This window comes from Coregonus lavaretus, assembly GCF_964263955.1.
Source record: "Coregonus lavaretus genome assembly, chromosome: 26".
NCBI classification, from domain to species: Eukaryota; Metazoa; Chordata; class Actinopteri; order Salmoniformes; family Salmonidae; genus Coregonus; species Coregonus lavaretus.
In genome coordinates this window covers 14,444,132-14,470,352 of record NC_140013.1, presented here as the reverse complement: position 1 = coordinate 14,470,352, position 26,221 = coordinate 14,444,132, and the positions used below count along the sequence as shown (strand labels likewise).

At 44.0% G+C, this 26,221-nt stretch overlaps 1 protein-coding gene across 1 annotated transcript; it reads left to right on the top strand.

Annotated features, from left to right (window-relative positions):
* Window positions 1-6,216: 6,216 nt before the first annotated feature.
* LOC311101434 (coiled-coil domain-containing protein 9-like) lies at window positions 6,217-25,994 on the top strand. The gene is made up of 15 exons (XM_084142579.1): window positions 6,217-6,312; window positions 6,771-6,908; window positions 7,281-7,385; window positions 7,790-7,951; window positions 9,071-9,505; window positions 9,817-9,900; window positions 10,022-10,189; window positions 10,391-10,575; window positions 11,290-11,351; window positions 11,570-11,690; window positions 11,771-11,888; window positions 12,182-12,671; window positions 12,858-13,025; window positions 19,401-19,517; window positions 24,023-25,994. Exons 2-15 carry the CDS (start codon window positions 6,906-6,908, stop codon window positions 24,025-24,027), a joined length of 2,223 nt encoding a protein of 740 aa, XP_083998705.1. The 5' UTR covers window positions 6,217-6,312; window positions 6,771-6,905; the 3' UTR covers window positions 24,028-25,994.
* The last annotated feature ends 227 nt before the right edge of the window (window positions 25,995-26,221 follow it).

Below are 26,221 nucleotides of genomic sequence, written 5' to 3'. Positions count from 1 at the left end.
GAACAGGCCTTTAGTGATAAAGAGGTGTGATGCTTCAGCAACAACCATTACCTCATTATCATCACCCAGGGCTGGCTGGACAGATGGCTCATGGCTGAGGGGGGTCAGCTGTTCCCATCGTACCATCATCTGACTCCTTTAGTCCTACAATACCTTGTTATCTTAAGGCTGTGGAACACAATGTGAAGGAATGTGCATCTTCAGCAATCCACATGAGATTCACACACTGCTTTCCCATGCACTAGCGAGTCTGAAAGCCAGGATTAGTCATTTTGTTAATCAGAAATGTTGGATTTTATGCCACAAGTTGATCAATCAATGCGTTCTCTCATAGTAAATATGAGTGTGCTATTTGAATGTATCCTAAAATGTGTTAGACAATACAGATGTAGGATCTCAATTTGAGCCAGTTTGATACAACAGGAAAATAATCCTGCAGCAACAGGAAATGTGAATTATTATGTGGATATTATAATTAATTAATGGACATTTTTTGTAGGGGTTGATACATTTTTCTTAGGGCAAATCATGTCTGACATCTTAAAGTGGAAATTACAAACTTCAGAAGCCTTTTTAAACCTTGAATACACTACAAGTTTGCATTTCCTGCAGTGCAGGAACATTCTCAGCAACAAAAGAGTGATCAAATTAAGATCCTACATCTGTATAGGCCTTTTGCTTAGTGTAGAATAAGATTACCCTATTTCTTGGATACTCATCATCAACAGCCCAGCAATGCAAACCACTGCACTTTTTCCTTCCTCCGTAGACTCATGGGTTCCCATATGGGCTCTCAAGGGCCCGTTGTTTGCCTATCACAACAATTAGGTCATCACCAGGTCTCTGTTGGGTTGCTCTGTTTACAGATCTCAGAGAGGTGGTAGCCATTGCACAGCAGTAATAGGACACCCTTTCGCTCAGTGACAGGTCCATGGTCTTGGACCGTGGTTGGACAGACAATACTACGGTCTGTAACAGAATTCGACCACACGTCATTGTCTGTGTCAACAGATCGGTCAATACAAACCTGTAACTGATTCCTCTCCTGATTCCTCTCCTCCTCACTCTCTTGAAGTGTTGACGCAGAGATACCAGGATCAAGTTGCATGGTGGCCTTATAAAATGATTGATACACAAATCTTGCATGCAGTGTTTTTTTTGCTTAACAATGGGATTGTGTGTGTGTGCCACACAGGGCTCACAAAACTTCAATTCACAGTAGATTAACTGATCAACTATTTTTTTTTTGCACTGACTTTGCTAATAGCTACCTTATTGAGGAAAAATGTATTTACTATAACTGAGATATGTGGTTGTCCCACCTAGCTATCTTAAGATGAACGCACTAACTATAATTACTGTAGCTCTGGATAAGACCGTCTGCTAAATCAGTGGTTCGCAAATGTCCTTTTTTTTTTTTAAGGAACTCAGTCCGTCTTTCAGTGTACTCTTGAAAGTTATAATAGTAGAATGCACAAGGTGCAATTTCGAAATTGGGTAGTGCATCATCAGTTTTCCTCTTGTCATGTCAGTCATTGCATACCTTAGAGAGTTATTTATAACTTTTCAGAAATGTCCAGATCAACTAGCCCATGTCCGCTAACTTTTTTTAGCTAGGTTTTTTAGCCCACAGATTTTGTTGTAAGGTTTGAGTCACTCAAATATCACATGAATACACATTAGACATGGCAAAATGTATAGAATTGCAAGAAAATGAGCTTTAAAATGGCAAAATGTTTACTGCACCCCATGACAAATGTGTATAATTGCAGGAAATAAGCTTTAAACCTGCAACATTTTCTCTCCTCCAACACCAGGGGTGTGAACAGTTTGTGTCATGAACAATTCTTGTGCCCATAGAAATAGATGTGGCGCGTGCGCGCGCTAAGGGGGGGGCTCAGGATGTTCCCCAATGCTGGAAGGGGGGCCTGAGTGAAAAAGTTTGGGAACCCCTGTGCTAAATGACTACAATGTAAATATAATATAGGCCCACATCCTGGTGTTCAGTGCATCAGTGCATGGAGGGTAAAATTGTTGATATATTGTTATTGGCTTCTTTGTAGGCTACACTTTCTTGACAAACAACTCTCTAACATATTGCACCTCATAGTTTCTGCCATAGAAAAGACCAGAGGCATCAATTTTTTGCAGTCATAGTTTCTGCCATAGAAAAGACCAGAGGCATCAATTTTATGTAGTTGGCTTTAGCTAGCCCAGATAGGTTCCCAATCTCCCAACCTCATAACTAGCTACCAAGAAACCATTTCAGGCTATCAAATTAGAGTAGCTAGCTTGCCTAAATATCTTAGCTGGCATGCCTGCTGGCAAGGTAGACTTTAGAAAAGCAAGCAATAACTAAATGTACTGAATAAGACTCCTTTCAATCTTTTACACAGATTTTAGCAGATATGCAGAGAAGCATATTTTGTTACTTGAAAAAATGTACCACCAGTCAGGAGGATACATACAGCTCAAGAGGTATGCTTAGATGTGCAAAAATATATACACATATTTTTTTACATAGAATTAAGCGTCATGATTATGGCTCTAGATTGCAGGAAAAAGCTGTTTCAGGTGTTTGAAAAATGCAATAGGCTTCAATTTATGGACTTGGCATAGCACCCCTCCAGACCAGCCACCAGCCACCCTCATGTACTTTGTGCCCCCTCAGATGTTTGGGGTGCATGACACCCCTGGAAAAGATCTCTGCTGAATGAATCTGCTGAATGCACCGCATAATGATTGGTAATCTCGAATTATGCGCCCCCCACAACAGCAAGCGCGTGAGAGAGGGAGGTACCATATCTCACCACGGATTGTTTTCCTTTGATAAAACTCTTCTGCCCAGAAACAGGGTATGGGCAGCAGTAGCAAGGCATGAGCGATTGGTTGGAACTGCGCGCGGCGGCAGTCCCCGCATCCCTTGCCATGGGAGCCGTTGAGCTGACGTCAGCAACTCGGTTTTAACATCAACCGACATCAAGGTTTTCCATTTGTCTGCCCGCCTATTCAGGGGATAGTGACACATGCACCTATTTTTAAATTGTATAAGGACCAAGTGTTTTAATTGTCCAAATTGTTTCAGTTGTTATAGACCCACACATTATTGTTATTTTAAAATGTTATATTCCCCTTTCACCACAATTACACATTTTGTTTCCATAATTAATATTTGGCAACATGATCATGCACATCTCATATGTTCATAGGATCTATTTGAATGCACTGAAATGTGAAGGGGGTGTTACGTTGCCCTGTCCCTGACCCAGTTAAGTAGTTTAATTATAAGGCCACTGACTCTAATAACCGAACCCTTATAATAACCATAATAACTAATGTAGACTACCAGACAAAATAATATGTATTTTTTATTTGGTAGACATTGTCGCCTCCTTGTGGATTTAGCAGATGCAGGCAAACTATCTGCATTTTCACTCATTTAAGTCATTATCAAACATAAACTGCTATCCGTTCATTTATTTCCAAGAAATATAGGCAATTTCTATCCGTTAAGATAGCCTACATTTCAGGTCTATAGATGAGACTGTTGTAGATGTATTTTTTGAAGTGGAGAAGGCATATGATATGATGTGGAAGGAGGGGTTGTTAATCAAGCTTGATATTATGGGGGTAGGAGGAAGAATGTACAACTGGATAAAGAATTTCCTGTTTGGAAGGTCTATTCAGGTGAGGATGGGGAAGTCTTTATCAGGCAGCTACCTGGTCGATAACTGTACACTGCAGGGGAGCATGATTAGTCCTCTGTTGTTCTCAATTATGTTTACTCTCAGGTACGGCAGGATATTGGGTGGTCGTTATTTGCAGATGATGGGGCCTTATGGAAGAGGGGAAGAAATGTGCCATACATAGTCAGGAAGATACAGGAAGCAATTGATGAGGTAGAGCGGTGGGCATTAATGTGGGGATTCAGGTTCTCTGTAGAGAACTCAGACAGTGTTCTTTACCAGGAGGAAGGTGGGAGATGGTTATATGGGAGAAACTTGTAGAGGGTAGGGGCCTTCAGGTTCCTTGGGGTATACTTTGACACTAGACTGACCTGGGCAGAACACATTGAGAGAGTGGTGGGAAAGTGTAAGAAGGTGCTGTGGGGTTCTATTTTCTCATAACTGGATGGGATGACTAACTTACAAAGAATGCATTAATGATTAAAGCATAAAAGGTTTATACTGTACTGATATGAATTGTTTCACATAACAGGCTGTGATTAATGTGAGGAACGTTAGGGGCTAGGATGAGATAAAACTTGTATTTCTTATAGATAAGACTTGTATTTCTCACAGAGACTACACTGCTTCTTTGTGATCTGTGAACCGTCCAAGGACATGGGTACTGCAAAAAGTGATGACTCTACAGGTTGTTATGATAAAAACTTATGCCTGGCAACAGGGATGCGCCAAGAGGCTGGGACCAGCCGGTGCGCCAACGGATAGGCTGAGTAAGTCTAAACCACGCTCAGTCTCTACTCTGATTGGCCAGCAGAGAGCGGGAACTAAAAACTGTCAGAGTATTTGAAGAAGAACCTGTAACAATGGATTAGTTCTCTGTCTGCCCTGCGTGGTATTTCAGTGAGCCCGTATACGAACCAACATACTTATCATACATACATTTTGCATATAATAAATTTAGCTTGGATTGAACATCTCTTGATTATGTTTTCTCTTATTCCAATACCAGATTTGAATTACGCAATTTCTAACAGTGCTAAATGTGATGCGCTGTCTGACAGGGAAGGAGTGGGGGTCTGGGCGTTCCTCATTGAAGACCATGTATGTTGCATTGATCCGATCTGTAATAGACTATGGCGGTATAGCGTATGGTTCGGCAGCCCGGACCTCACTGGAAAGGCTAGATGTCATACAGGGGCAAGGACTCAGAATATGTAGTGGGGCGTTTCGGACATCCCCAGTGGCTGCATTACAGGTGGAGAGGTGGGATATGCCATTAAAGATTAGGAGACAGCAGCTGGCAATGAATTATTGGGTCAACCTACAAGGACATGGGGTGTCTCATCCTTCAAAAGGGATTTTACAGGCATGCTGGGAACATGAGCGAAGACAGAACACAAGCTTTGGGTGGGTGGGTAATACCCAGGCGAAGGAGATGGGACTGTATGGAAGGGAGTTTAGTCTAACGGCAGCTATTCCTGTAAATCCACCATGGCTACTCCCGTCTCCAGTAGTTGATCTAGAAGTGTTGAAGAGACTACAGAAAAATAGGGAGGGTGTTGATCCATCTGATTTGTTTAAGAGACGTCTGGATACTGTGTATCAGGATTTGTGGCCATTTACACAGATGGTTCAAAAGATCCAAGGACAGGACGTACTGGGTCAGCATTTGTAGTGCAGGAATGTGGGGTGTGGGTCAGGAAATTTATTACAGATCATCTGGCTGTATACAGTATACGGCTGCGCTGATGGCCATACTGTTGGCCTTGCAGTGGGTGGAGGAAGTCAAACCAGACAGAGTAGTTATTTGCTCTGATTCATGTGCAGTGTTGATGAGTCTCCAGTCCTTTAGCTCACGTAGCAGACAAGGCCTGCTTTATGATGTACTACAAACCCATGGCAGGATTAGACAAATGGGTATACAGATCAGATTTACTTGGGTCCCAGCCCATGTGGGGGTGGAGGGGAACGAGGCAGTTGATGTACTGGCTAAACAAGCACTTAGTATTGGGGATGTTGTAGTTTCAATGAGCAAGGCAGAGGTAAAAGCCTGATATGGACAGTGATGGTGCAGAGATGGCAGGAGCATTGGAATAGAGATTCTAAGGGCAGGCATTTATTTCAAGTACAGAGGAAAGTCGGGGAGGACAGCAGGAAGGGACTGAAGAGAGGAGGATATTTTTTACAAGATTAAGGGTGGGATACAGCCGGTTGAATGAGCATCCAACAGGAAAGTGTGATTATTGCCAGGAAACAGAGACCGTGGAGCATGTATTGCTACAGTATGGGCAGTATCAGATGGAAAGAGAGAGGCTGAGATCTAGTATGAGGGAGAAGGGGATACAGGAAATTAGTTTAAACAGTTTCTTGAGTAGAACGTCATTAGATATAGTCTCTAATATTTTATATTTTTTAAGAGCAACGGGGCTGGCAGGTAGGATTTAGTTTCTCCCTGTCTCTGGCCCACACTCCAGTACAGTAGGTGGCGGGATTGCACCATAACGTTGGATGCCAACCGCCGATAAACCCCACCAAAGAAGAAGAAAAATAAAAAGAATATCGGGACAAATTTTCGTGGAGCTGGAATTGAGCACATTGTCTGTAACCACAACTCACTTTGATAAAGGTAATCTAGTTCGAATATATTGTGATACTTTGTAACTTTACGCCAACCTCGTAAACAATGTTGCATATTTTAATGCAGTCACCAACAGGGCGCTACGACTCCTTACCGATAGCAAAGAACATGGTCCGGTGTGGTGCGCTTCAAGTGTCTAAAGAAAACTATTAAAACTAATGTTATTTACTTGTTTAATTTGTAAAGGTAGGCTAATGTGTAAGTTATTTGCTACAACATGGGATTTACGTGTCATTCTAAACTCCTTTCTAGGTTATGTGCACTCACTAATACGCTTAAGAAGGCTTTCTCACAGAACGCAGCTGGACTCGTGAAGGATTTATGAATTAACTTAGGCTACAACACCTTCGCTTTATGTAGGCTAATTAATTGGCTATCCATAGCCTGGCCAATTCCATTCTGGTATTCCGTTCATGCTGCAAATTTGTGGATCTCTATTTCTCCAGTGTACTGCAGTGGTTATTGTGAAATGTGTGAACAACCCTCCAAGCTGCATTTCTCACATTTAAAAAAAACCCCACATCAGCTGGAAGAGGCAGGATTTCAGTCCACCACCTGCGCATAAGGACGGGCTAGAGGCCATGGTGAGCTTTTGAAATGCAATTATATATATTATATGTTGTAATTTTGCAGATTGACTGTAGTTTTGGCTGATATATTACTTTAGTCTTAATTCAGACATTGCCAGAATCATACATACTAGCTTCTCTGAGAATGTGATAATGCAAACCAAACCATAATGGGACTCAAATGTGCTGATACTAGTATCACAGTTGATTAACTATGACATGCAATACTAAAGCAAATGACTTTTTTAGCACTGCTGTGCTGTAGTCATAGGTACGAGGCGGAGCCAAGTCCCGTAGATCAGCACCAATGACAAGTTTTGGTCACATGTTTTGACCAACCTGTTGTAGAATCTTATTCTAAATGCATGTACACCTTCAATTTCTCAGTCTACAGTGGGGGATCACAAGACAAAGGAGGAGAAGGATGCAGAGCTTGACAGACGGATCGAGGCGCTGCGCAAGAACAATGAAGCTCTGGTCCGGAGGTACCAGGTGAGCTCCCACAGGATCAGATTTATAGTTCTGTTGTAGCAGTAGCATCTGTGTGGCTCAGTTGGTAGAGCATGGCACTTACAATGTCAGGATCGTGGGTTCAATTCCTATTGGGGCCACCCATACGAAAATGTATGCATGCACTATAAGTTGCTTAGGATAAAAGTGTCTGCTAAATAGTATACCCTATTGTATTATATTCTAAGCTTATATCACACAGCTAAATTGCATAGCCACGTCGCAAAATAGCTTTCTGACTGTCCGAATATTCAAATGATGGTCATCGGTCACTTTTCTATTGAATCTCCCAGAATTTATGCATGATTTATCAGGTTAGGGTGAGACACTGATGAGCCTTTGTCAGCCTATCATCAGCCAACCTTTGTTTTGTTATCTTTCTACAGGAAATAGAAGAGGACAAAAAGAAGGCGGAGCAGGAGGGGATTGCCGTGAAGACGCACCCACCCAGAAAGGGTCGCCCTCACGATGTCCCGCCAGAGGGAGACCGATGGAGGACAGAGAAAGAGAACTTCACTGTCACCGTAGACCTCTCCAAACCTGCAGGGGTGAGACCAGGATGAGGGCTCTGTATCAGCACATACTGTAGTACCAGGCTATATCAGACCAAGCTAACTAATGACCAAATCAGTTATGTTCATTAGGCACAAAAATAAGATATGGACTAGTTACTACCTGAACTTGTCCAATAAGAACACACATTTTCCAATTGAAAACAATTTATTCAGTTTGTGCCAACTGAACAAACATGATTTAAGAAGACCAAAAACATGACAATGTGCACTCTCAAACACTTGGCCTCGAGATAACCTCCTGAGCTCTGAAAGATGGCCTCTACCAGAACAAGTCTCATAGACTTTTGCAGGCGCCCATCTATTTCATAGTCATCATTCATATTCCCCTGCTCTGGCAGCTGGATGAGATTAGGGATGCCTAATGGGGATGTGGACCTGAGAGGGCCATATATCTCACAGCAGCTGGGTGAAATTATTCTAGCTGAGTTACACCTGACACAGAACAGGAAAGTGATGACGTACACCATGAACAGAGATGTTTTGTACATGCGTCATGTGTCTGCCCATGTTAGGAAACCACTCATGGAAATCGTGTGTCTGGTTCCAACTTTATACCCCTGCTTCAGCTTGATGATTATATATCTATATTCAGATGGGTAAAAGTTATATAATTACATTCTACGTAGATGGAGTTGAATGCAAATCCCTGGCTATGGTTGTGTCCCAAATGGCACCCTATTCCCTACATAATGCACTACTGTTGACCGGAGCCTTTGGGGGAATAGGGTGCCATTTGGGTAGTGCCCTGTATTTCTACCTGAAGGGGATGCTCTCAAGCCATTGCTGCTCTTGAAGGTGATTACAGTACGTGCCACCTCCTTTCAGACAGCATGTTTTTTAATCTGCCTCCCGTGGAGAGACAGGCTGGAGTGCATTTTAATCAAAGCCTGTTGAGCTCTTGTCAGGTCCCAGATGGCCCCTACATCTGTGATCCACTCCACTCTTCACACAGTAAAGGTCACTCATTCAGACAAGAAGGGACTTGTTGAGGGTGTTGTGGTATTGCCCTAAATGTACGTATGTATGCCAGTGTTTTTCCGGTCTTTCAGTGGTTCAAAGCGGACCTAATCAAAAAGTTTGTTCTCCCTGCAGGAGAAAAGGGTGATCAATGACTGGAAACATGGGCCACCGCGGGACTCTGAGGAGGGAGACAGCCCCAGACCCCAAGGTGAAAGCCCCCCACGGAGGGCTGGGTCCAGGCGGCTCAGCAGGGGTGGACAGAGAGGGGGAGGACCACGGCAGGATAGGAGAGAGCAACGCCCTGACAGACACCTAGCAGACCCACACCAGGCCCATGACAGACCACCACGAGAGGAGAGACCACCACGAGAGGACAGACCACCACGAGAGGACAGACCACCACGAGAGGAGAGACCACCGAGAGAGGACAGGCGTCCAAGAGAGGAGAGGGGTCCAGGCATGGAGGGGCCAGGAGAAGGCCCCGGCCGCAGTGAACGTGCCCCACGCGGAGGAAGGAGAGGAAGGGAAGAAGGAGGAGGACCACAGGGTGGTGACAGGAAGTCAAAGGTCTGTGAGCAAAACCATATCAGCTAATAACTAGCGAGGCAATGTTGCTGTAGATGTGCCAGGTTGTATAGTTTCAATAGCCTCACTGAGGTTTACCAGTGGTATAGTCTCCGTAATAATGGTTGTACGGTATAGCTTAGTGATGATGATGTTGGTTACTTTGCAGTGACCTGAGTAATGGGAAAATGAGTACATACTATAGTAATTGGAGAAAAAGACTAGATTTAGCTACAACGTATTGGTGTGAAATGAAGCGAATTGGAATGGCACACTGTAGTCTCTTCTTTCTAAAATGTTGTGCCTCTCTGTAGGAGTGGGAGGAGAAAAGGAGGCAGAACATTGAGAAGATGAATGAGGAGATGGAGATGATTGCAGAGTATGAAAGAGGACAAAGGGTATGTACAGGAAGCCATTTTGTGAAAATCTGATTACAATCGGATTATTTGATGACAGTTTAGCATTGAAGACCTGAAATAGATGGAGTGTAAGGATGCTGTCTTTGGAATCCCTCTGCAGCCTGCCGAGGGAGACAAGCCCATCCGTAACTTCTTGGATGACCCGCGGCGCTCCGGCCCAGTCCAGGACATGGACCGCAAGGAGGGCAGCCGCCGACACGTCCGAAACTGGGGCGGAGTAGACTTTGACAACGTGAAGACTGGATCTGACATGGAGAAGGAGTGGACAGTGAGTGCTCTGTTTTGTAGAAGACGTGATGGGTCAAATGTTCTGTGTGGTTTGTCTTCTTTTTGTTGAAACGATTCCTTTATTGAAAATGTCTTTCCTTTCTCTCCTCTGCATCGTGTTATTAATTCCCTTCTCTCTTACATCCTGCTATCAATCCTGCTACTTTACATTCCCTTTCCCTCCCCCCTCTCTCTCCAACAGAGTCGGAGATCAGGAGTCCCTAAGGGCTCCATGGATATGACCATGTCTATGACTGGCCTGGAGCGTGCAGAGTACCTCCGCTGGAAGAAGGAGCGTGAGGAGATTGATGAGTTGCGTCTGGCCAGGCACAGGAACGCCACAGGCCAGTGGAGACGGGAATGGGACGCCCAGAAGACTGACGGCTTGTGAGTGACTGACTGGAGGAGGACTGCTAACACCACTGACACACTCTGATCACACCTCGCTCACAAATACCCTTGGAGACAGCCAGGGCTTTATTCACAAAAACACCACAACAGCAGGCATTCAGTGAACCAAACCAGGCAGTGCATACCGAATCCCCAAGATGACAACACCGCTCCAAAATATGAAATGGCTGTGGGCAGGGTTTGCATTTTAGTTTATTTTGATTTTTACAGGGACAGTGCACATTTTAATCAACGTTTCAGTAAAAGTCCCGGTTTTAGCCAGCCGGCTAATTTTCAACTGCAGTCCCTGGGCAGGTTATTAAAAACAATTCCAATAACAATACAGATAAACAATGAGCAGTGAGCACATGCAGAGCAACATAGGACAAGCAACACGTAGTACGCAGTCTGAGCAACATAGGACAAGCAACACGTAGCAGACAGACTGAGCAATAGGCCAAAAAGCAACAAAACAAAATACATAAAAGCAACAAACAGTGTTTCCACACCTCACAAGCTACAGACAGATAACATGGAAAGCGCCAATACACAGCTAGGGATTATGTTCACAAGTCTGATTGTCCTTTAGCCATGTCTTTGTTTCTTGTGTGGGTGTGGGGGTGGTGGCAGGGAGGGATTGACATGTCCAATGGTAATGCAGTGTGACAGGGTGTGAAGGTGAGGAGGTCTGACCCTGCGGTGCTTTCACAGGTTCAAGGAGGACCCAGCTGTGGCTGCAGAGGGCATGCTGCCAGACCACGGCGGGGCCTCAGGTTAGCCAATGGCATGGGACTGAGTTTGTGTGTGTTCCGTGTGTCTCAAGTGTGTGTCCTGGTCAAAAGTAATTCACTATAAAGGGAATATGATGCCATTTCAGAGCAGCGCTGCTGTGTCAGTACTGGGGCTGTCATTCATTCGTTTTCAAGGTCTCGAATCCTGTTCTTCCACCCCAACCCCTCTAATCTGAACTCCTCATCCTTCACTTCCACAGACAATGTGAAGGGACCTCCCAAGGCGCCCACGTTCGGAGACTTCCTGGGGCAGGGTAGAGGACCCAGGGCGGGGGTCCGTGGAGAGCGGGGGAGGGGACGAGGACAGAGACAGAGCTACAGGTACAGGTACAGCCCCTCCTCTTTGACTAGATCTGTTGTTTTCATTCCTCACCATTCCAATGACCGGTTCTCTTTGACAGCATGCACGATAACCGCTGGGAGGCGGAGGAGGAGGAGAAAGAGAAGGAAGACAAACCCAAGAAGGAGGAGAAGAGTCAGAAGGAGGAACGGAAGCCCAAAGCTCCCTCATCACAAAAGGTATGTCGTCTTCCACCACCATACACGGGGATCTGTGTTTCAGCACATAATATATAATACTGTATATAATATGTCATTTAGCAGACGCTTTTATCCAAAGCGACTTACAGTCATGCTTGCATACATTTTATGTATGGTTGGCCCCGGCAAACGAACCCACCACCTTGGCGGTGCAAGCACCATGCTCTACCAACTGAGCCATACAGGGCCATGTATGCCAGTGTTGTTTTTGAACATGAACTCATTCCATGATCCACATTAAGAGGTGACTTGCCTGCTTCTTTCCTTCTTAGATGGAGAAGAGTGGTGATGCAGAGGAGGATGAGTGGGAGGATGAGGATACGGACGGGGATGACGACTCAGAGGGGGAGGAGAAAGGGAAAGACGGACAGTCCCCGAAGAAGGCACCGCGCCCAGAAACCACAGCAGGGAAGTCCGCCGCCACCTCACCCCCTCCCTCCACTCCCCCGTCCGCAGCCAGTCCCAAAGAGCAGTGCACCCTGAGGTCCAAAGTCTACATCCCCTCCCCACAGGAGGCTCAGGACTCCCCCGATGGCCTCAAGCCCCTCAGCCCCTTCTCGCCCTTAGACGGCCACCAGCCGGTCAGAGACTGGGGGGAGGAGATGGAGATGCAGTCCCCCCGGAGCAGTATGGGGGAAAGCCCCCCGAAACCCCCCAGCGCTGAGGAGAGGCCTGCCCAGGTTAAGGTGAACTCCAGCCCCAGCCCAACCCCCAGTCCCAGCAAGCCAGCAGAGCCAGAGAAGGAGAGGGACACACGGACAGGTACAGATATTTATATACTGGTTTGACGGTTGTATTATATTGCAAGATCATACCATACATTTGGCATACTGTTGAATGTGCTACCATTTTAATTCAGGATAAACCAGCAAAGTTGATCATAGGTTTTCTTCATTCACACGCATATCTCCCCCCCCCCCCCTCTATCGTTCTCTCTATAACTCTCAGTTGTGGTCACTGCTCCTCCACCAGAGGAGACCCTGATCCAGGAAGAAACTTCTGTATCATCATCATCATCATCATTAGAGCCTGTCTCTACCCCCACTGACCCCCCAGAGAAAGAGGAGACCACCACCACTCCACCAGCCCAGGAGACACCTGCTACCCCCACAGAGGGTAACTATCCCACTGCAAAGCAGCTGTTTTTTATCTTAATATTTCAAATCATTTCTGGGTAACAAGTAAGTACCTTACTGTGGTCAAAAAGAAATAAAAATAGCTTCTTAGCAAAGAGCAATTTCTCAATCAAGAATTTAGCTAGGACTGTCTGGGAGTGGTCAGAGTGGGGAGGGGGAAACCAAAAACGAGCTGTTATTAGTAGAAAGGTTTGGAACTTTCTTATTGGTTTATTAACTAATTTACCGCCTGGTGTTCAATCAATCAATCAAATGTATTTGTAAAGCCCTTTTTACATCAGCAGATGTCACAAAGTGCTTATACAGAAACCCAGCCTAAAACCCCAAACAGCAAGCAATGCAGATGTAGAGGCACGGTGGCTAGGTTAAACTCCCTAGAAAGGCAGAAACCTAGGAAGAAACCTAGAGAGGAACCAGGCTCTGAGGGGTGGCCAGTCCTCTTCTGGCTGTGCCGGGTGGAGAATATAACAGTACATGGCCATTAAGGCCAGATTTTTCTCCCAAGATGTTCAAACGTTCATAGATGACCAGCAGGGTCAAATAATAATCACAGTGGTTGTAGAGGTTGCAACAGGTCAGTACATCAGGAGTAAATGTCACTTGGCTTTTCATAGACGGGCATTTAGAGGTTGAAATAGCAGGTGCGGTAGAGAGAGCAAGTTGAAAAAAGCAGGTCTGGGACAAGGTAGCACGTCCGGTGAACAGGTCAGGGTTCCATAGCCGCAGGCAGAAGAGTGGAAACTGGAGCAGCAGCACGACCAGGTGGACTGGGAACAGCAAGGTGTCATCAGGCCAGGTAGTCCTGAGGCATGGTCCTAGGGCTCAGGTCCTCCGGGATGGGAGAGAGGGAGAGAGAGAGAATTAGAGGGAGCATACTTAAATTCACACAGGACACTGGATAAGACAGGAGAATAACACCAGATATAACAGACTGACCCTAGCCCCCCCGCACATAGACTGAAGCATAGATACTGGAGGCTGAGACAGGGGGGATCGGGAGACACTGTGGCCTCGTCCGACGATACCCCCGGACAGGGCCAACCAGGCAGGATATAACCCCACCCACTTTGCCAAAGCACAACCCCCACACCACCAGAGGTATATCAACAGACCACCAACCTACTACCCTGAGACAAGGCTGAGTATAGCCCACGAAGATCTCATCCACTGCATGAGGCAGAGGGAGCGACAAACCGGACAGGAAGATCACGTCAGTGACTCAACCCACTCAAGTGTTGCACCCCTCCTAGGGACAGCATGGAAAGCACCAGTAAGCCAGTGACTCAGCCCCCGTAATAGGGTCAGAGGCAGAGAATCCCAATGGAGAGACAGGAATTGGCCAGGCAGAGACAGCAAGTGCCTTTCCGTTCACCTTCGCACCCCTGGGCCAGACTACACTCAATCATAGGACCTACTGAAGAGATGAGTCTTCAGTAAAGACTTAGAGGTCGAGACAGAGTCTGCGTCTCTCACATGGATAGGCAGACCATTCCATAAAAATGTAGCTCTATCGGAGAAAGCCCTGCCTCCAGTTGTTTGTTTAGTTGCTTAATTCTAGGGACAATAAGGAGGCCTGTGTCTTGTGACCGTAGCGTACGTGTAGGTATGTACGGCAGGACCAAATCGGAGAGATAGGTAGGAGCAAGCCCATGTAATGCTTTGTAGGTTAGCAATAAAACCTTGAAATCAGCCCTAGCCTTAACAGGAAGCCAGTGTAGAGAGGCTAGCAATGGAGTAATATGATCAAATTTGTTGGTTCTAGTCAAGATTTTAGCAGCCGTGTTTAGCACTAACTGAAGTTTACTTAGTGATTTATCCGGGTAGCCGGAGAGTAGAGCATTGCAGTAGTCTAATCTAGAAGTGACAAAAGCATGGATTAGTTTTTCTGCATAATTTTTAGACCAAAAGTTTCTGATTTTTGCAATGTTACAAAGATGGGGAAAAAGCTGTCCATCAAATATTCTTGATATGTTAGTCAAAAGAGAGATCAGGGTCCAGAGTAATGCTGAGGTCCTTCAGTTTTTTTTGAGACGACTGTACAACCATCAAGATTAATTGTCAGATCCAACAGAAGATCTCTTTGTTTCTTGGGACCTAGAACTAGCATCTCTGTTTTGTTCGAGTTTAAAAGTAAAAAATGTGCCGCCATCCACTTCCTTATGTCTGAAACACAGGCTTCCAGGGTAGGCAATTTTGGGGCTTCACCATGTTTCATCAAAATGTAGAGCTGTGTGTCGTCCGCATAGCAATGAAAGTTAACATTGTGTTTCCGAATGACATCACCAAGAGGTAAAATATATAGTGAAAACAATAGTGGTCCTAAAACCGAACCTTGAGGAACACCGGAACTTACAATTGATTTGCCAGAGGACAAACCATCCACAGAGACGAACTGATATGCAATCCGGTTTCCGAGCTGGTCACGGGTGCACTTCAGCCACGCTCAAGGTCCTAAACGATATTATAACCGCGATTGATAATAGACAGTACTGTGCAGCCGTCTTCATCGACCTGGCCAAGGCTTTCGACTCTGTCAACCACCGCATTCTTATTGGCAGACTAAATAGCCTTGGTTTCTCAAATGACTGCCTCGCCTGGTTCACCAACTACTTCTCAGATAGAGTTCAGTGTGTCAAATCGGAGGGCCTGTTGTCTTGACCTATGGCAGTCTCTATGGGGGTGCCACAGGGTTCAATTCTTGGGCCGACACTTTTCTCCGTGTATATCAATGATGTCGCTCTTGCTGCTGGTGACTCTCAGATCCACCTCTACGCAGACGACACCATTTTGTATACATCTGGCCCTTCATTGGACACTGTGTTAACAAACCTCCAAACGAGCTTCAATGCCATACAACAATCCTTCAGTAGCCTTCAACTGCTCTTAAACACTAGTAAAACTAAATGCATGCTTTTCAATCGAACGCTGCTAGCACCCGCCCACCCGACTAGAATCACCACTCTCGACGGGTCTGACCTAGAGTATGTGGACAACTACAAATATCTAGGTGTCTGGTTAGACTGTAAACTCAACTTCCAGACTCACATAAAGAATCTCCAATCCAAAGTTAAATCTAGAATCGGCTTCCTATTTCGCAACAAAGCCTCCTTCACTCATGCTGCCAAACATGCCCTCGTAAAACTGACTATCCTACCGATCCTTGACTTCGGCGATGTCATTTACAAAATAGCCTCCAACACTCTACTCAGCAAATTGGATGTAGTCTATCACAGTGCCATCCGTTTTGTCTCCAAAGCCCCATACACTACCCACTACTGTGACCTGTACGCTCTTGTTGGCTGGTCCTCACTACATGTTCGTCGTCAAACCCACTGGCTCCAGGCCATCTATAAATCACTGCTAGGCAAATCCCCGCCTTATCTTAGCTCATTGGTCACCATAGCAGCACCCACCCGTAGTCTGCGCTCCAGCAGGTATATCTCACTGGTCATTCCCAAAGCCAACACCTCCTTTGGCCGCCATTCCTTCCAGTTCTCTGCTGCCAATGACTGGAACGAATTGCAAAAATCTCTGAAGCTGGAGACTCTTATCTCCCTCAATAACTTTAAGCATCAGTTGTCAGAGCACCTTACCGATCACTGCACCTGTACACAGCCCATCTGAAATTAGCCCACCCAACTACCTCATCCCTATATTGTTATTTATTTTGCTCTTTTGCACCCCAGTATCTCTATTTGCACATAATCTCTTGCACATCTAGCATTCCAGTGTTAATACTATTGTAATTATTCTGCACTATAGCCTATTTATTGCCTTACCTCCATAACTTGCTACATTTGCACACACTGTATATATATTTTCTGTTGTATTTCTGACTTTATGTTTTTTTTTTTTTTACCCCATATGTAACTCTGTGTTGTTTTTATTGCACTACTTTGCTTTATCTTGGCCAGGTCGCAGTTGTAAATGAGAACCTGTTCTCAACTGGCTTACCTGGTTAAATAAAGGTGAAATAAAAAATAAAAATAAAAGATATCTTTCGAACAGATAAGATCTAAACCAGGCAAGAACTTGTCCGTGTAGACCTATTAAGGTTTCCAATCTCTCCAAAAGAATGTGGTGATCGATGGTGTCAAAAGTAGCACTAAGGTATAGGAGCATGAGGACAGATGCAGAGCCTTGGTCTGATGCTTTCAAAAGTTCATTTTCCATCTTCACGAGTGCGGTCTCAGTGCTATGATGGGGTCTAAAACCAGACTGAAGCGTTTCGAATACATTTTTTGTCTTCAGGAATGCAGTGAGTTGCTGCACAACAGCTTTTTCAAAAATGTTGAGAGGAATGGGAGATTCGATATAGGCCGATAGTTTTTTACATTTTCTGGGTCAAGGTTTGGCTTTTTCAAGAGTGGCTTTATTTCTGCCGCTTTTAGTGAGTTTGGTACACATCCAGTGGATAGGGAGCCATTTATTATGTTCAACATAGGATGGCCAAGCACAGAAAGTAGCTCTTTCAGTAGTTTAGTTGGAATAGGGTCCAGTATGCATCATGAAGGTTTAGAGGCCATGACTGATTTTTCGTTCCAATTTTCTGGAGGCTTGCTTCAGGGCTCAGGTATTTTCTGTATACCAGGGAGCTAGTTTCTTGTGACAAATGTTTTTTGTTTTTAGGGATGCGACTGCATCTAGGGTATTACGCAAGGTTACATTTAGATTCTCAGTTAGGTCGTTAACTGATTTCTGTACTCTGACGTCCTTGAGTAGGTGGAGGGAGTCTGGAAGGGCCTCTAGGAATCTTTGGGTTGTCTGAGAATTTATAGCACGGCTTTTGATGGTCCTTGGTTGGGGTCTGAGCAGATTATTTGTTGCGATTGCAAACGTAATAAGATTGTGGTCCGATAGTCCAGGGTTATGAGGAAAAACATTTAGATCCACAATATTTATTCCATGGGACAAAACTAGATCCAGGCTATGACTGTGGCAATGAGTAGGTCCGGAGACATGTTGGACAAAACCCACTGAGTCGATGATGGCTCCGAAAGCCTTTTGGAGTGGGTCTGTGCACTTTTCCATGTGAATATTAAAGTCACCAAAAATGTGAATAATATCTGCCATGGTCCGATAGAAATTCAGGTAACTCAGTGAGGAACTCCGTATACGGCCCAGGAGGCCTGTAACAGTAGCTATAAAAAGTGATTGAGTAGGCAGCATAGATTTCATGACTAGAAGCTCAAAAGACGAAAACAGTCATTTTTGAGTGGGGTAAATTTACATTTGCTATCTTAAATGTTAGCAACACCTCCGCATTTGCGGGATGCGCGGGGGATATGGTCACTAGTGTAACCAGGAGGAGAGGCCTCATTTGAACACAGTAAATTAATCAGGCTTAAGCCATGTTTGTCAGGCCAATCACATCAAGATTATGATCAGTGATTAGTTCATTGACCATAACTGCCTTGGAAGTGAGGGATCTAACATTAAGTAGCCCTATTTTGAGATGTGAGATATCACAATCTCTTTCAGTAATGACAGGAATGGAGGAGGTATTTTATTCCAGTGAGATTGCTAAGGCAAACACCGCCATGTTTAGTTTTGCTCAACCTAGATCGAGGCACAGACACGGTCTCAATGGGGATAGCTGAGCTGACTACACTGACTGCTAGTGGCAGACTCCACTAAGCTGGCAGGCTGGCTAAAAGCCTGCTGCCTGGCCTGCACCCTATCTCATTGAGGAGCTAGAGGAGTGGAGCCCTTCTATGTTGGTAGATAAGATGAGAGCACCCCTCCAGCTAGGATGGAGTCCGTCACTCCTCAGCAGGCCAGGCTTGGTCCTGTTTGTGGGCGAGTCCCAGAAAGAGGGCCAATTATCTACAAATTCTATATTTTGGGAGGGGCAAAAAAAACAGTTTTCAACCAGCGATTGAGTTGTGAGACTCTGCTGTAGAGCTCATCACTTGCCCTAACTGGGAGGGTGCCAGAGACAATTACTCGATGCCGACACATCTTTCTAGCTAATTTGCCTTTCTGGTGATGTCATCAGGAATGCAAAAACTTCTTCCCACCAAAACAGGCTGACATTTCAGGCAGTCTTTTCAAACAGCTCTTACACGAAAAGGACATTATCATCATTTTCACAATTTCACAGGATTATTCTGACCTCATAGTGTGGAAATATATATAAAACACATTTCACGTTTTTGACTGCACTGTGCCTTTCATGCTAAAGTGAAGACTAGAAGATTCCATAGGGCTGAATTACACACAGAATAAAAATGCAGGCAAAGCATTATTGTTGCTTATGGTCATCTGATGTTTTATTTTTATGACCACCTGCAGGCTGTGGTAAAAATCTAATGAGGTCTGACTCGTTCTTCCTTCTCTGAACCATCTGACCCAGATGACGAGGAGGACCCTGCCGCCGCCCCTGCTCTTCTCCTGGAGGCTGACCAGAGCCTGTCTGAGCCGGCCACTGCCCCAGAGACGGCCCAAGACACCTCAGAGCAGCCATCTTCAGGTGCGGTTCACATCAATGACTTTGAGACTGTGGCTTTCTGTAAGAGGTCTCTGACTCGAGCCGAGCACTAACCACAAAACACAAACCAACCTCCCTCCTTCCCTCTCTTTCCCTCCTTTTATTGATTTTTCTTCATTCGCCACTTACCGCTCTCCTGTGTGTCCTCTCCATCTGTCTAATGTCTGAAGTTGGCTGGCTGGCATGACCCCACAAAAAACGTCTACTGGGCATGGGCAAGGCTTGTCTGTCGCTCACTGCATCACTCTGCATTCTCTGGCCAATGGGAGCCCTCTCTTTCCTCCAAATCCTCTGTGAAACTCCTCTGCCTTGCCGTTTCCTCCTGGGGAACTGAATGTACTAACCTCCGCCCCCTTCACGATGGCTACCACACCTCACTGTGTGAACTCCTGCCGTTTTACCCCTTGAACACTTTCCTTTGGGTTTGCCTTCTCATTTCCTTGTTTTGTGGGTTAATGCATTTACTATGCATGCTGCCAACCCTGTCCCCAACCTCAAATTAGCAAAATCACATATTTTCTGTTTTTCATGGGTTTGTTAATCGCATGACTGACATATGGATGAAGAGTGGCTTGAGAAGGATGAGAATCAAATTAGCTCTTCCATTCATTTCTCCTCGTCATGCTGTCTGCTTCTTAAATTGATGTCTGTTTGGCCAAGACTTATCACTAGGCCTGAAATGGAATGATGCAAATGATGCTAACCAGAACCAGACACTCATTGGATGATAACGGAACATGTTTAAACAGTCCATTACTCAATTGAAACCACCAAACAAACAAATGTGTGTTAAAATGTTTTTTATACTATGTATTTTGTCTCAATGTCATCTAAATGCATAATTTAGCCTTTCCCATAGTCTTCACTTTGACATCCCTAGGAAGGTTGAAAAGCACCTCTGTAAAGCCCTTCAATGACAAACGATTCCTGGGTTTCTCACTTACAGCTAGAATACTTTGTTGGTACATCCATTTTAATGATGTATTCCCACTTGATTCTTGAAGAATATAACTCAGAAATGTGGTCCTCTGTAGCTCAGCTGGTAGAGCACGGCGCTTGTAATGCCAGGGTAGTGGGTTCGATCCCCGGGACCACCCATACACACAAATGTATGCACGCATGACTGTAAGTCGCTTTGGATAAAAGCGTCTGCTAAATGGCATATTATATTACTATATAAATGCCTCATGAGCTTAGTTCAACTGTCGTACTCTGAAAGAACCCAAAATATAAGCTTGTTTTACTTCAATGTTTGTAAACAATGTAAACAAACACTATAGCCTCAAAACATGGTTAAAACTATCATCTTGATACCATGGTTGGTCAGTCTTTGCATCCATAGCTCTGTCTATTAATTTGAGTGGTTACATTTCTCCCATCCCTCAGCTTTTTACCAAAACAGAAACAGGGTGACCACTTTATTGTTTCAATTAAGGATTCTAGCTTTAATGGTTTCAGAAAGCATTTATTGCTTTCTCATGAGCTTATGTTTATTAATTTTTTACTTAATAGTTACATTATAAAATGTGGCCCATTAGCACAGTATAAAATGCACTCTATAAATCATTTTATAACGATGTGTAGGATAATGTGCATTCCCTTTGTCTCTGAGGGCAGAGTGCTAAGAATTAGCAATGACATGCCTTCTTAGAAGTGGTCATTTATATATGACTCAAGCTTTTTATACTCTTTAATACATCATAGATTGTCTGTAACAGCCCAGATGGTATATTTAGTGATACACAGAACAAATGAATTGAGCATTTCTCTGTGGAGCTACAATGCACTGCACTTTGACAAGGCAGCTTAAATGCCCCAGAAAATAGCCATTATGAAGGTGGGATTGTATAACTAGATTTTTGTAGATGTTTAGTCGTGAGCACTAGAATGTAGAATCCACCCCCCAACCCTTATGAGTGTTATGTTGTAGACCGATAGCTTCAACAGGGATTGATGTTTTTTTCCCTTAGTTTTGGTTTTTGTAGGTTATTGCACTGTTATGACTGTTTTTCTTATTGAAGCCCTGGCAGTGAAAAGTCCCATAGTCTGGAAAAGGCTCATCTGAGTAGATAATGTTTCCTTGTTGTCTGGTCCTTGTCATCATTATTAGGCTTCTCCTTACAACCTTGTAAGTGTGTTTCTCTGGTGGTAATCACCACAGCTAATGGCTGGGGCTGCATTGCATCCCAAATGGCATCCTATTCCCTTGATAGTGTAATACTTTTATAGGGCTCTGGTCAAAATTAGTGCACTATAAAGGGAATAGGGTGCCATTTGGGACTCAACCTGGGTGTCTATGCTTTGGCTGAATGAAGACGCTCACTGCGCCAAATCCGATTTAGTCTAGTGAGGGTGGAGATCAGTGAAGTGCAGGAAGAAGAGGCACAATTAACGTTGAACGGCTTTTATGAGGAAATTAGCCGCAGCCGGACCGACAAATTATGTTGTGGATGTAATGGAAACCCTTTTGAACTCTGAGCCTGATTGAATAAAACCGCCTCTGAGTTCTTTGATGTTTTTGAGGCTAGAGAGACTAATATTGGTCCATGAGAGGACTGTTACCCAATCGCGCATTGAGTATGCAATCAAATGAGCATTTCAGAAAAGGCCTGTTTGGCTGATGGACACATACTGTCAATGGTGAGTAGCTTGGGTTACGTTAATCTATGCATATTCCATATATCGTAGTACTATAATATAATGTACAGTGAGGGAAAAACGTATTTGATCCCCTGCTGATTTTGTATGTTTTCCCACTGACAAAGACATGATCAGTCTATAATTTTAATGGTAGGTTTATTTGAACAGTGAGAGACAGAATAACAACAAAAAATCCAGAAAAACACATGTCAAAAATGTTATAAATTGATTTGCATTTTAATGAGGGAAATAAGTATTTGACCCCTCTGCAAAACATGACTTAGTACTTGGTGGCAAAACCCTTGTTGGCAATCAGAGGTCAGACGTTTCTTGTAGTTGGCCACCAGGTTTGCACACATCTCAGGAGGGATTTTGTCCCACTCCTCTTTGCAGATCTTCTCCAAGTCATCAAGGTTTCGAGCCTGACGTTTGGCAACTCGAACCTTCAGCTCGCTCCACAGATTTTCTATGGGATTAAGGTCTTGATACTTGCTAGGCCACTCCAGGACCTTAATGTGCTTCTTCTTGAGCCACTCCTTTGTTGCCTTGGCCGTGTGTTTTGGGTCATTGTCATGCTGGAATACCCATCCACGACCCATTTTCAATGCCCTGGTTGAGGGAAGGAGGTTCTCACCCAAGATTTGACGGTACATGGCCCCGTCCATCGTCCCTTTGATGCGGTGAAGTTGTCCTGTCCCCTTAGCAGAAAAACACCCCCAAAGCATAATGTTTCCACCTCCATGTTTGACGGTGGGGATGGTGTTCTTGGGGTCCTAGGCAGCATTCCTCCTCCTCCAAACACGGCGAGTTGAGTTGATGCCAAAGAGCTCCATTTTGGTCTCATCTGACCACAACACTTTCACCCAGTTCTCCTCTGAATCATTCAGATGTTCATTGGCAAACTTCAGACGGGCCTGTATATGTGCTTTCTTGAGCAGGGGGACCTTGCGGGCGCTGCAGGATTTCAGTCCTTCACGGCGTAGTGTGTTACCAATTGTTTTCTTGGTGACTATGGTCCCAGCTGCCTTGAGATCATTGACAAGATCCTCCCATGTAGTTCTGGGCTGATTCCTCACCGTTCTCATGATCATTGCAACTCCACAAGGTGAGATCTTGCATGGAGCCCCAGGCCGAGGGCGATTGACAGTTATTTTGGGTTTCTTCCATTTGCGAATAATCGCACCAGCTGTTGTCTCCTTCTCACCAAGATGCTTGGCGATGGTCTTGTAGCCCATTCCAACCTTGTGTAGGTCTACAATCTTGTCCCTGACATCCTTGGAGAGCTCTTTGGTCTTGGGCATGGTGGAGAGTTTGGAATCTGATTTGATTGATTGCTTCTGTGAACAGGTGTCTTTTATACAGGTAACAAGCTGAGATTAGGAGCACTCCCTTTAAGAGTGTGCTCCTAATCTCAGCTCGTTACCTGTATAAAAGACACCTGGGAGCCAGAAATCTTTCTGATTGAGAGGGGGGTCAAATACTTATTTCCCTCATTAAAATGCAAATCGATTTATAACATTTTTGACATGCGTTTTTCTGGATTTTTCTGTTGTTATTCTGTCTCACTGTTCAAATAAACCTACCATTAAAATTATAGACTGATCATTTCTTTGTCAGTGGGCAAACTGACAAATCAGCAGGGGATCAAATACTTTTTTCCCTCACTGTATGAGCTTTATATAAATTTTTGGACAACCATTGGTGCTTATTTTTGTGCTGAGAGCTAATACCAGACTGAGACCATGCCATGCTGTCCCATGCATGTGGTGCAGTGTTGTAGACAGACAACTGATTCATCCAGTTTGCAGCATAGTGACCCCCCCACATCCTCTGTTCTCTATCGACAGGCTGAGAGCTGCTCTAGGAAACTGACTTTTCAGTGCTAGTGGTTCACAGATGATGGGAGAAAATAATGAGGAGAAGAAAGATAACCGGGCCTTGCGCACCATGACTGGAGCAGCCATCACAGACAACCTGGAGGGATGTGGCCGGGCACTTGGCCTCCAAACCGCTCCCTCTCCTCAACAATCAGACCATGTATGTGCTGTACTGTTTGACTAGGAGCTGCACCTTGCATAGAATAGTGATACTGCCGTTCATCTGAGCCGCTATGGTAAATGGCTTGGGTTTTATAGCAGCCAATTAGGATGGAACTGTGATGTCAAGTGAACAAAGCCCTGACTTGTTTTTACCTTTTCTTTTGTGTTATTGGTTTGTGTGTGATTCACAAATCAAACTATTACATTTTGCGAAGACTCACAAATATTACATTCTCTCACCTCAATTTTTCAACATTAGCATTTTTTAAAACTCCACCTCTCTTTCGGAAGGTCAAAGAGACTTATGCCCCTTCAACGTGGCTAAAAATGCCATATTTGGCATGCTAACAGTTGAAAGAGCATTCTCCTCCCTGAATGTAGACAGCTCATTGACAACAGCTTATCCACACTTGTTTTAATAGCCCTTACTTTAAAGATTCCCAAGACCCCCCTCACCCAAAACTGTCCTCCCCTATTAGCCTGTAAAAGCTGAATGATTGATTGATTGATTTAATGTTATTGGACACTGTTAGTGTCCCAAATGTCACTATCTCTATATAGTGCACAACTTTTGAGTCCTATGGGCCATGGTCAAAAGTAGTGCACTATAAAGGCAATAGGGTGCCATTTGTGACGCAAACCCTCTTTGTGAAGTGTGCATGGATATGGATTGGCCCCCTTTGGCCTTAAAATGCAAGACTTTTCAGTGTTATTTTGTCATGAAACTGATCATGTGAACAAATGTAAGCCATGGCATTGAAAAATGTACATTCTGTCTCCTGATAATCATGTAACAAAGTTGCTTTACATTTGGGACCCCAAGAGGAGTATAGTTAAATGTTGTTAGTTTATTTTTAAGTGGGGTACACTGTACTGAAGTACAGGCATCGTGATCCTGACAACGATGTTTGATGACCATCCAAAGCTTTAATTTCTCATTTGGATAGATTTTTAGTGGCCTTTCTAGTTTTAATCAAGGGGCATCAGAACATTTACCTCAACAGACCAAGATTTTGGTTAGCTTTTTAAGTCTTGTTGGCTTAGTCATGAAGTCAAACTCTTGCTCACCCATAATGAACAGGAGCACAGATATTAAAGTATGCTTTCATTTTATTTCTCAAAAAGGAATGAAGAGGTGAGATGAAATGAATGGATCAAGGCAAGAACCCGAGGAAATGCAATATGTAGTCTATAGTATTTTGAAAGCAACTAAACATTCCAAAGTTTTGTGTGGAGAAAAAGGCATCTATTTTTGTCATTTGCATTCGTATATCCTCGTAGTTTCTGATGGTTTAGTGATTGTATTATAAGCATCGAATTTACCAGCACTTCTATAATTTATTCGATTGAGTATAAAACTGCGTTATTTGGGTTTGTTTTTGGAGTGGAGTGTAACCGGCCTATCTAAACTAGCATGATCCGAAATCGAATACATTTTTTTCTGTTCATCCGTTGATTACCATAAATTCGTTTTTATTCTAAGATATTGACACTTTAATCAATCAAGCAGGAGATTACATTTGATAGCATTTTCTTTAAGTATTAAATTATGATTTGGCAGGAAACTCATTGGTTCATGCGCAACTGACAAATGTACAACATGAAATGTATTTTGTTTTGTATTTTGCTTCTTAGTTTTCATATCAAATAAATGTATGGTGGTCTCAATTATAGATTTCTCATGGTTTCGATCGTGAACGCTCCAGGGAGAATATTTTTTTGTGATTCTTTTAAAGCTGTTTAACCATCCACGAGACCAGAAATATTAAAAGAAAATGAATCCCCCACCTGCAGATTATGTTCATCCTTTGGTAAATAAATCTAACTTGATTTTTAGATCTACAACCCTCATGGACAACATTTTGATAGACGTCTGTGCGATAATCTTAGGCAAATGCACCCATCATATTTCTGGGACGTAGGCAAACTGATAACTGAAACTATAATCCAATCGATGTGCTTTTATAGCATTTGATCCCATTAAATGGTAAACTGTTCTGCATAGCT